This window comes from Oncorhynchus masou, chromosome 15, assembly GCF_036934945.1.
Source record: "Oncorhynchus masou masou isolate Uvic2021 chromosome 15, UVic_Omas_1.1, whole genome shotgun sequence".
NCBI lineage: Eukaryota > Metazoa > Chordata > Actinopteri > Salmoniformes > Salmonidae > Oncorhynchus > Oncorhynchus masou.
Genome location: NC_088226.1, coordinates 8554833 through 8566960, shown reverse-complemented (window position 1 = coordinate 8566960; position 12128 = coordinate 8554833). Strand labels below are relative to the sequence as shown.

General features: G+C 42.7%; 1 protein-coding gene across 1 annotated transcript; it reads right to left on the bottom strand.

The window, feature by feature from the left end:
• Positions 1-1737: 1737 nt before the first annotated feature.
• LOC135555501 (ras-related protein Rab-3D-like) lies at positions 1738-11611 on the bottom strand. The gene is made up of 5 exons (XM_064987987.1): positions 11354-11611; positions 8403-8642; positions 4033-4151; positions 3816-3940; positions 1738-3605 (listed from the first exon to the last, which is right to left on the bottom strand). The coding sequence occupies exons 2-5, from the start codon at positions 8640-8642 to the stop codon at positions 3418-3420; spliced, it is 672 nt and encodes a 223-aa protein (XP_064844059.1). The 5' UTR covers positions 11354-11611; the 3' UTR covers positions 1738-3417.
• Between the last annotated feature and the right edge of the window lie 517 nt (positions 11612-12128).

The following is a 12128-nucleotide window of genomic DNA, read 5'->3' as shown; positions in this document are numbered from 1 at the left end:
AATGGGAAGGGAGGTAGGATGTAAGGCCATAAATTATAGATGGTATCACCATGAAGACTAACCTAACCACATAGAACATGGGTCTCAAGCCTTTGTCCGCTTGAATGCATAGATGTTGTGCTTTCACAAGTTCTAATCATCTAAACGATTTTAGCATCAGGATTGCACAATAAAACGACAACTCAGCATTTATATTTTGTAATGAAGTCTTTATTTTCATAAACACATTCAATGTATATGCCTTTTCTAATAAGATTTTCCATCAAACAGAGCTTTAAATAGGAACAAAACAAATATACATTAAGACACAACAGTATAGTTCCCCCTTAATAGTATAACAAACCTCCTATATAACCTATGGAATGCCAGACTACACAAAACTAACCAATTCCACAGAAAGAAAATAAAAGGATAAAATGACTCACAACTTCAGATGAACATAATTATCCCAAAAAATATATTTCTAATCAACTGACATTGAAGTATTTAGATAAACTGGGTATCAGTGCATCAGCATGTGATTTAGAGAAGTCCTCCTCAGGACTTTCAGTAAAACCTCACCACTTTCAATCCAGTCACCTTCAGCAGCAGAAAGAAAAAACACTTTAAATACACTGACAAACACCACCCAGAAAGCTTTACAACTTGGGCATAATGCAGATGTAATGTGGGTATAGTGTTTTTACACAGCTATAAAAGGTTAACAGTTAAGTCTCCAGTAAAATGTTTCACTCCACAACGAGACCACTTGCTCGTGGTAGGAGATGAACAGGGGAGACCACTTGCTCGTGGTAGGAGATGAACAGGGGAGACCACTTGCTCGTGGTAGGAGATGAACAGGGGAGACCACTTGCTCGTGGTAGGAGATGAACAGGGGAGACCACTTGCTCGTGGTAGGAGATGAACAGGGGAGACCACTTGCTCGTGGTAGGAGATGAACAGGGGAAATCACTTGATACAAATCAGCCCGCTAATATCAAACAGTGAGTCAGCATCAGCTGTGCATCCAGGTGGATAAGTGTCTTTGTGATAAGCAATGGGAGAGAGTAGGCGCTCATGAATACTTTTGGCGGGCTTTGACCCAACCCCTCAGCTTTAGCAGTGCTTTGGCGTGAAAACATAAGGCTGCTATCACGCCGAGACCGTGCCTGACCCTAACTGATGGCCAGTGAACAGTGTGGGGCTAGTGATAGGGAAATGGCAGTGTCTGTGAGTAACAGAGGACCAGTGAACAGTGTGGGGCTAGTGATAGGGAAATGGCAGTGTCTGTGAGTAACAGAGGACCAGTGAACAGTGTGGGGCTAGTGATAGGGAAATGGCAGTGTCTGTGAGTAACAGAGGACCAGTGAACAGTGTGGGGCTAGTGATAGGGAAATGGCAGTGTCTGTGAGTAACAGAGGACCAGTGAACAGTGTGGGGAAATGGGGTCTGTGAGTAACAGAGGACCAGTGATAGTGGGAAATGGCAGTGTCTGTGAGTAACAGAGGACCAGTGAACAGTGTGGGGCTAGTGATAGGGAAATGGCAGTGTCTGTGAGTAACAGAGGACCAGTGAACAGTGTGGGGCTAGTGATAGGGAAATGGCAGTGTCTGTGAGTAACAGAGGACCAGTGAACAGTGTGGGGCTAGTGATGGGGAAATGGCAGTGTCTGTGAGTAACAGAGGACCAGTGAACACAGTGATGGGGAAATGGCAGTGTCTGTGAGTAACAGAGGACCAGTGATATAACAGAGGGGAAATGGCAGTGTCTGTGAGTAACAGAGGACCAGTGAACAGTGTGGGGCTAGTGATGGGGAAATGGCAGTGTCTGTGAGTAACAGAGGACCAGTGAACAGTGTGGGGCTAGTGATGGGGAAATGGCAGTGTCTGTGAGTAACAGAGGACCAGTGAACAGTGTGGGGCTAGTGATGGGGAAATGGCAGTGTCTGTGAGTAACAGAGGACCAGTGAACAGTGTGGGGCTAGTGATGGGGAAATGGTAGTGTGTGAGTAACAGAGGACCAGTGAACAGTGTGGGGCTAGTGATGGGGAAATGGCAGTGTCTGTGAGTAACAGAGGACCAGTGAACAGTGTGAGGCTAGTGATGGGGAAATGGCAGTGTCTGTGAGTAACAGAGAGCCAGTGAACAGTGTGGGGCTAGTGATGGGGAAATGGCAGTGTCTGTGAGTAACAGAGGACCAGTGAACAGTGTGGGGCTAGTGATGGGGAAATGGCAGTGTCTGTGAGTAACAGAGGGCTGGAGAACAGGGAGATGCATGTCTCTCCAGTCCAGTTGGAGAGATGCATATTTTTTCTACTGAAGCCATCCAAGCAGTACAATGGAATGCACTGTACATGCTTTAGGTGCACCATTTGTCTTTCTGTTTAAGTATATGATTTGGAAAATTAATTTGCATGGGTGTCATGCTTGGCCAATCACCTCGCTTTAATTAGGCTACTTCATAGACAGTAACTTAGATGTAAGAACAGTACAGTAACATCATGCAAGTAATGCAGGCAGTTTACACTGGCACATCCAGATTACAGGACACTGTTGAAGCCTGGTGCAATCGGGTTGGAAAGTGTAAGAACAATGAGTAGGAAGGGAGCACAGAGGGGTGAGCGGGGACATGCCAGGGCAGATCACATGACGCGTGTCAGTGTCATTAGTGTTATACGACTTCCTCCCAGACAAACATCCTAGAGCACAACATTACTCTAACATTGTTTGGAGCAGAATCTCATACTTTTCACCTTCTCTTTCCCATAAGCAGTAGTGGTTAATTAAGAAAGTCTCAAAAATAGTAGTGCACTATTATTCTGAGGACATGGCAAAATTGTATCTTCAGTGTCACAGAGTAAAGCATGGAGGTCAGGGAAATAAGGAAGCAGCAGAATAACTCAGTTTTGTGATTGTCTGGATGATGTCATCTGATTTCATTAATTACAGTTACATCTAGATTTTGATCATGGATATGACAGCAAAAATGTGGATTTTTTTTCAGATTTTGGGGTGCTGTTTTCTGTCTGGTTTTTATAATTCTGAGAAGTTTAGTCCAATGAATACATTCGAAGCAGAGGACCTAGCCAGGGGGCATCCAAAACAAAAGCACCTTCTGCTCTGTTTGAGTCTTAAACTATTATATTTTCATTAATTAAACTCTGAACACAATGACCTAAAATAATGACCATGGGGTGAAGGCCACAGTACACAAGAGAGATGGGGCCTTTTCAGGGAATACAAAAACTAGAGCAGTGGATATGTGGGATAATGCTGGATGGACCGAGGGGAGGGGACCAATGGTTATCTCAGCTGGCTGCTTTATGGTTTTCACTGTAGTGGCTGTGAGACTAGGGTGTAGTTTGTGAGGTGTACTCTCTATACTTCACGCACAGTGCCAGGGTTTGTTGTGGGACTGTGAGGAGAAGTGAGGCGGGATTTAGCAGCCACAGCCCCCATGGTTCTCTGGAGGCGAGTCCTGTAGACTGGTGCTCCTGTGATTGGACAACAGGTTGGCATCTCCGCCCATGCTCTCGTTCATCTTCTCACAGATGACGTCTACCAGCCGCTCAAACACCTGCTTCACGTTGATGTTGTCCTTGGCGCTGGCCTCAAAGAACTGGAACCCTGTCAGACAAAGACAGGGAAATTGAGTAGAGTAATTACTTACTGTGGAGAGATTAAGAAAAGCAGATGAGATATTTAGACTTAAGTGTTCGGTGTCCCCTGTTATATCTGGGTGTAAGTGTGTTCTCATGAGGTCAGTATGCCGTGGTAGTGTGACCTCTTGGTGTATAGTCTTTGCGAAGACTGCATGCTGTCATGGATACTACTCACCAAGATCTTCGGCCAGTCTCTGGCCTTCCTCTGTGGGGACGAGCCTGTCATCCTCCAGTTCACACTTGTTTCCCACCAGGATCACCTGTGCGTTGTCCCAAGAGTATGTCTTAATCTGAGTTGCCCTGTATGACCGAGGTGAGAGTAGACAAATGCACAGTCTGAGAAGGCAGCAGGGTCAATATGGAAATGATGGAACCTTCCACCTTTCACTCACCAGTCCTGAACTGCGTTGAAGGAGTCCTGGTTGGTGATGTCATACATGAGCAGGAAGCCCATGGCTCCTCTGTAGTAGGCTGTGGTGATGGTACGGTAGCGCTCCTGTCCCGCTGTGTCCTGTGGGGAACATGATGGATGGTCATTCTTTACAGGTTGGGTTTGGGAACATGTTACATTGTGTGGTATTTTGTGAGACCAGAAGGGGGCAATATTGACTAAGCCCTACAGACTTGAGATGCTAGAGGTGTGTGTGTGTATACGCTTGTAAATATTCAGCAGGTCTAGAAAATACTACAATTAATAAAAAAAAAAATGTAAATAGAAAATTGATATTTGACATTAATAAACATTCTGTGATAGGACAATTTAAAGAACAAGGCACTATCAGCCTAAACCTTCCCACCCAAAGCCACTGTCAACTTCAGACTATTAGAAATTAAAGTGTCAGATACATGATTAAACAAAGACTAATGTCTACATTTGTCATGTCCATCTTGTCAAACAACAAACTCTGGCCCACTAACAAAAACCCAGTAAGAACACAGAGAGCGTCAATGTCGATAACAGCTCTCTGGTGCCGCAGAGCTGTAGAGACCTGTTTTATCGGAAACATATTTTTAAAATTTATTTTACCTTTATTTAACTAGGCAAGTCAGTTAAGAAAAAATTCTTATTGTCAATGACGGCCTAGGAACAGTGGGTTAACTGCCTGTTCAGGGGTAGAATGACAGATTTATACCTTGTCAGCTCAGGGATTTGAACTTCCAACCTTTCGGTTACTAGTCTAACATTCTAACCACTAGGTTACGCTGCCGCCCCTCTCAATTAAGTAGAGGTTGAGTGTGATGTCAGAGTTGCTTCCCTAGAAAAGGTTAACGTGAAAAAAAGTCAAGCAGGTGTGGGGATTAAATTGGCACGGCAACGATCCTTGGCCGTCGCTTGGTAACCTGGCCTGGGTCCCTCATTTGCATCGAAGGACTTCACATCACTGAATAGTGGGGTGGGTGTTTTATGAATGTTTCATTAGGGCTAATAGTGTGCAGGGTAGTCAGCCCGAACAAACTGCCACCGATTTAGAGACTTCAAGAAATAGAGCTGTTCTCAACTTAGAGCAGGTGCCGGGCTAGAGAGACAAGTGCTCTGTAAGTGTGTGGGGTGGTGTATCCGCAGCGGTGTACTTCTGTTAAATGACCTTTACCCAGAAGGAGAGTCTGCGTCATCTCAGGGTCATTTGTTTCATTTATGAATGAAAGATACCAGATGCATATCTTATCTGATATGTGCAGACATGATCAAATATTTGGCATCGTAATGGATCTTACAGTAGCACTAACCAAATACACTGTCCCCATGGCTCACATTGTCTCCACAACTATCTATACACCAAGTAAAGAAAATACTGTCCAAAAGCATATGCATGATGACAATAAGTGTAAAATGGTTGGGGGTCAGAGCCATTGATGTCACTAGGACCCTTCTCAGCATGCGTCACCTGGTCCTGCCGCTCACACAAGGCAGGGACACAATCTAAGCCCTGGGCTTTGTGGTTCCGACACCAGGTGTGTCATTGTGCAGTTAACATATTGCCATGTGCTGTATCCTCCTAGAATAAACAGTATGGTTCAGGTTGAGGAGGTAGAACCATAATGGTTCTATAGAAGGCTTCAAATTAAACTCATTTTTAAAACCATGATAAAAAAATAATTTCAAGCCTTTCATGCCACAGACGCGGAGAAAAGCTTGCAGCAGTGTGGACAGCGCACCACCTGTACACCCTTCATAGATTGGTGAGGCTCAGAGGGTTTGAGTGAAAACAGGACGCTGCAGATTAAAACGCCCCATGCCATCCAAATAGGGTTGTTCATTAACTGTACACTTGCTCTCGAAGCCAGGGCTCATTTATTGAACATGGTTGCTACTTCCACACCTCCAATGTATGAGGCAAACTGAGGAAGGTTTCATTCTTCTCTGATTTGAAAAATCACTGGATGCTCATCGGATGGCATTCAGTGATCCCAGCCACCACTGACGACATTAAGCCAAATCACGTGTCCTAGGTGGAAACAGGGTCAGTGCGTCAGTCAGCTTGGTTTTGGTGTGTACATTGGTGTGGACACGGTTGCTGCTGATTCATCTTGATTGAATACAATACCATATAGGATGTTTGTCTTGTTTAAACAGCATTCACTGTACGTGGAAATAGTTTGCTTTGAAACACTGTCAGACGTCAGGGGACTAGGCTAAAGAGAATTAAATTGTAAAAATCTGGTAGCTCTGTAATTCAAGTATTTTCACAGAACCTGATATTTTTTTCCACTAATTGGTCTTTTGACCAATCAGTTCAGCTTTGAAAAACATCTGATGTGAAAAGATCTGTGGTTGGTCAAAACACCAATAAGTGGAAAATGGATCAGAATTGGTCTGCCTGTCCAAGCACATCCTTAGTCTCGAGAGCATGTGGTACAAGCAGCAGCAACACATTGCAGTAGCTTGAGATGAGAAACCAAGTTTTCTGCAAAACATACAAAAGAGACAGAGGATAAAATCATTGGTGGAAAAAATATTCAATTGTCATACTTGAGTAAAAGCAAAGATTCCTTAATAGACCTCTAGTGACTACCCATCCCGCATGCGGGAGCGTAATCATCGACTGACACTAATTAGCATAATGCAACGGACATAAATATTCCTAGAAAATATTCCTATTCATGAAAATCACAAATTAAATATATTGAGACACAGCTTAGCCTTTTGTTAATCACCCTGTCATCTCAGATTTTCAAAATATGCTTTACAGCCAAAGCTAGACAAGCATTTGTGTACGTTTATCGAAAGCCTAGCATAGCTAGCAGCAGGTAACTTGGTCACGGAAATCAGAAAAGCAATCAAATTAAATCGTATACCTTTGATGAACTTCGGATGTTTTCACTCACGAGACTCCCAGTTAGATAGCAAATGTTCCTTTTTTCCAAAAATATTATTTTTTTGGCGAAATAGCTCCGTTTGTTCTTCACGTTTGGCTGAGAAATCGCCCGGAAATTGCAGTTATGAAAACGCCGAAAAATATTCCAAATCAGCTCCATAATATCAACAGAAACATGGCAAACGTTGTTTATAATCAATCCTCAAGGTGTTTTTCAAATATCTATTCAATAATATATCCGCCGGGACAATTAGTTTTTCAGTAGGACCGATTGGAATAATGGCTACCTCTGTATTTTACGCGAGAGTCACTCTGGGAGCCATCTGGTGACCACTTGTGCAATGTAGCCGCTTACGGGTATTCTTCAACATAAATGCGTAAAACTACGTCACAATGCTGTAGACACCGTCGGGAATACGGAGAAAGAGTAATCTGGTTGATAGCCCATTCACTGCTCAATAGGGACGCATTGGAACGCAGCGCTTTCAAAACAGGAGGCACTTCCGGATTGGATTTTTCTCAGGCTTTCGCCTGCAACATCAGTTCTGTTATACTCACAGACAATATTTTTACAGTTTTGGAAACTTTAGAGTGTTTTCTATCCTAAGCTGTCAATTATATGCATATTCTAGCATCTTGTCCTGACAAAATGTCCTGTTTACTACGGGAACGTTATTTTTCCAAAAATTCAAATACTGCCCCCTAGTCACAATAGGATAATAGAAAATGACTGAAGTGAAAGTCACCCAGTAAAATACTACTTAAGTCTTAAAGCATCCGGTTTTACATGTACTTAATTACAGTGGTGAAAAAACTAATAAATTGTCATGCTTAAGTAAAGGTAAAAAATGACATGCTATAAATCTAATTCCTTATATTAAGCATGATTTACGGAAAGCCAGGGATACACTCCAACACTCAGACATCTTTTAAAAATGCAGTATTTGTGTTTAGTGGGTCCACCAGATGCGTTATATTGATAGGCGTGTGAATTGGACCATATTGTTGTCCTGACTGAGCATTCGAAATGTAATGTATACTTTTGGGTGTCAAGGAAAGTGTATGGTAGTAAAAAGTACATATTTTCTTTAGGAATAAAATGGAGTAAAAGTTGTCAAATATTAATTGTAAAGTACCCCCAAACAACGACTTAAGTAGTACTTCAAAGTATTTTTACACAACTGTGTAAAATGCAAGGGCCTTGCAGATGAAAGTTGGTGATTGACCCACTATAGAACTATCAGCCATCTGTCAGAAAAACTCAATTCAATAGCAAAGGATTTGGCCTATGGATTTATATTCTGGTTTAATACAGAAGACAACTTTCCTCTTGATGGAATGTGTATGAGAGTCCACTATGATGGCAAAAATGTGGCACAAAGGAGGCAATCATGTTTTAGAGACCATAGCTGGCATGTGGGACAAAATGCATAAGGCTAACTCACCCATATCTGTAGCTTTATCCTTTTCTCATTGCGGAAGACGGTCTTGACCTTGAAGTCTATGCCCACAGTGGAGACAAAGGCTGAGGTGAAGGAGTCATCAGCATAGCGGAACAGGAAGCTGGTCTTTCCCACACTGCTGTTGCCAATGATCAGCAGCTTGAACATGTAGTCAAAGTTCTGGTCAGCCGCATCCTTCTGGGCAGGCTGCTGCTGAAGGCGAGAGTCATTCACTGACGCCATCTAGAAGGGAAGGCAGAGGTGTGAGGTGATACTACAGCTGAATTAAACACAATCATCAGGTTAGAGGCTCGTAAGTAAGCCTTTCACTGTAACCTGTTGTAGTCGGCGCATGTGACATAACATTTGATGAGTCTTTCAATTTCATACCAACAGTTGGTAGGTAAAATCAACAGGCCAGGCCCAGTCCCCTAAATTGTTATGATACAGTAATGAAGGGTTGCGGGGAGTTTAAAACCTGCTCGTCATAGCTATTATGACTCAGTCACTTGCAGGCTGCAAGCATCTGCCACTGGGTATCAAGTTGCACACCATAAAGACATTTTAGTGTCTGTCACTCATTCCTAAAAGTGGGTGTAATGACTGCAAGGAATGGGTGTGAAAGGAGAGTCCATGGTCTCCCCCCTCGTCCTCAGCTGATCAATCAGGGCTGCACACTACAGCTTCCCTCTGATGAGGACTGTCTCCTTGGAGACCGGTCCAGAACATAACCACCTGGCCAATTAATGGGCCAGGCCAGCTAGCTCAGCATGTCCATCTTAAGATGTAGTGATATTTAACAACAAAGGGGAATGTAGAGGACGGTCCACAGACACTATTGTGGGGCAAAGAAAATCTGTTGTTGAAGCTGTATCGCTATGATTCCATGTTTGTGCCCACTGAGATTATAGGGGTGTGAGAGTGAGTCACTGCCCCTTACTTTTAACATGGGGGATGACCTGTGCGGTAAATGTGTTAAATATGACAAATGCATGATGTACAGGCCAAAACGATTTTGTAAAGATTCTGTGCAAAAGGCAGGTCTACTATAATCCCCTATCACATGGCACCAATCAAACTTTCATCTGACCATTGCTTTGTGGGTCTGAAGTCATTGGATCATAGGTCCCACACTGTGTACAAAGAATATGCGGGAAACCCATTGGATCAAATGTTGTTTTCCCCTCAGAACGTAAGCCTGTTAAATCCTGGTCACATCATGCACATTTACACTGTGGCTCAAGAAGTCTTTAAGGCAAAATAATATTTTAAAATATATATTTTCTACCCTAAATCTGTGACAACTGTTGTGCTGCTGAGGCAATGAGTAGCCTACAATATCCAATATCACTCAATTCAATATCCAATAATAATATGATATAATCCAGCCCAATGCTGCAGTCATACTGTCCAAAGTATTCTAAGATATTAGAGACCAAAGTCACTGAATGATGAAGTGTTGAGAAACACATGGCCAAAACTCTTTGTGGACAAGTAGCATTAGATTACTTTGACCAGTGGGTGATGAATTTAATACTGGCATGCCACACCATCTGCCACAATAATCAGGTACATCTCTGACGGGACAGATTTTACATCACTGTCATCACAGAACAGGCCTCCACTTAGTAGAGTTGAAATGGGAGTATTTTTTTAATGCATTGGAGAAGCATTAGTTCTGTAAAACAAATAGAGGCCATTATGGTGAATAGGCCTAGTGTGGTCTCTCAGCTTGCACTGTTTGTTGAGTAAGGTCTCTGGCTGTTATAGGAAATTAACTCTTGGTTGGCAGCTGTCTGTTCCCTATAAAATAATGGTCGTAAACACAGGTGAAGGAGGTAGGTTAGTAAATTGTAGTGGTTTCAGTATACCTGGAAAAACTCAAATGAATAGCACAATAAGTAGGCCTAAACTTTTGTGTCAACTCACTCACTCACTCTACCCATCATATTGAAAGTTGTCAAGTGTCCATTCTCCATCTCTATAAGCCCTTGATCATGACTCTCAGTTTCAATAAATTACACATAAGTTATTGGACAAAGGCATCTTCTGTATGGGGGAGTTTTGTTAAGAGCCCCGATGCTCAATCTGAACATTAACAAGCGTCTGTTTTGGAAGCATAAGGACCTTATCTTTCATACCAGTGAGAAATCATTTAAAAAGGTTGAATTGATACACCTTGATAGGGTTGGTGTCAGTGGAGGACGACTCATAATAATGTCTGGAAAGGAGTGAATGGCATCAAACACATGGAACCTATGTGTTTGATGTATTTTAAACCATTCCACTCCAGCCATTAGCACGAGCCTGTCCTCCCCAATTAAGGTGCCACCAACCTCCTGTGGTTAGTGTTCCCACAAGGCCATATCTCCATGTTACAGAGCTTGTTTACTGAAGATAAGAGGCGACCACCTGTGCTAATTAGCCATGAAGCGTGTTCTGAACACCTGTATGTAAGCGTAACTAGGGAGGTATAGTTTTGTCAGATGGAGGCACCAATAGCTGCATAGATCTGTGCATTTTTTATTTGAAGGATTCTTTCTCGCTAATGCAAAGGCCACATAGCAAGCGATGATTTGACGTCTCAAAACGTTGACACAGCGTCGGGATTTTAGTTCACATGAGGTAGTCATGGATGAAGCTAATGGCTGAACTGTCGGGAGAAGGCACATGCCGCCTAGAGTGACAGCTATATCTCTATGTGATATAGAACTGCCAAAGTAGACCCTATACAGAGAATGCGGGTGAAGAAAATCGGTCGGTACATCAAATCGCACCAGGTGCTCGAGCCTCGAGGATTAATTGGCTATGACTCGAAAACGTTTTGTCCAGTGTACATTAAATTGAGTTAAGTAAACGAGAATACAATGCCCAGCAAATTATTCTCATTTGTACATGAAGGAAGCTGGACAAAGGCGCAGAACATATTGACCAAACTTTTTCCAACCACTTACCTAATCTATGGAAAAGGAAATTCTTTGACTTTAACCTTCAATGTTATTTCCTTTCAAGTGAAAGTTCCCTAGGGTCTTCAACAACCTGAATTCTCTTTCCGCCCACGGCTTTCTGCCTCACCGTTTTCCTCTGAGCGTTTGCGGAATAGAACAGGCAGCTCCCGGATCTCGTTTGTGTACAAAGGAGCACCCACCCTTCGAGAGCGCAGCAGTCAGTGTAGTGGCCACCTCACACGACAGTATACACACGTCTATAATCTCTCACACACTTCCAGAGAGAAAATGTCCTGTACTTTATGATCCCTCACTCAGCTCTAGCCTGTTTCGAAATAAGAGCTTTCACAAATCAAGGCAGCATATACAGAATGTTTGTGTTTGACTTATGTTAATGTATATTAAATTGTTGAATAAAATAGGGAATACTCTCAGCTGGGTCTTCTGATCTGAACTTTGGAGATGCTCTGCAGTCTGCCAACCTCATAATTTATTTAGTATAACTCAACATTTGATAATGCAGAGTTGCAGATTATTAGAAATACACTAATGAGATCACTGGGTTTAGAATCTAAAATGTTGTGTAAGTTAATATTTTCGTACAGATATGGTAAGCCAACTTTGTAAAAGCATCCACCAGTTAATAAAGAATTATTTCTGTGAGTGAATAAGTGTACATCCTTGACACTTCCTGGTCTTTTAGACCAGGGTTTCCCAAACTCGGTCCTAGGGCCCCCTTTAGGTGCATGTTTTGGTTTTTGCTCAAGCACTACATGGCTGA

Excerpts from the sequence above, each read along its gene's own strand:
- LOC135555501 (XM_064987987.1), bottom strand. The coding sequence starts at position 8,642 with ATGGCGTCAGTGAATGACTCTCGCCTTCAGCAGCAGCCTGCCCAGAAG. Across the intron at positions 3,941-4,032 it reads TTCAACGCAGTTCAGGACTG|GGCAACTCAGATTAAGACAT; the intron begins GTGAGTGAAAGG and ends TCGGTCATACAG. Across the intron at positions 3,606-3,815 it reads GAGACTGGCCGAAGATCTTG|GGTTCCAGTTCTTTGAGGCC; the intron begins GTGAGTAGTATC and ends TTTGTCTGACAG.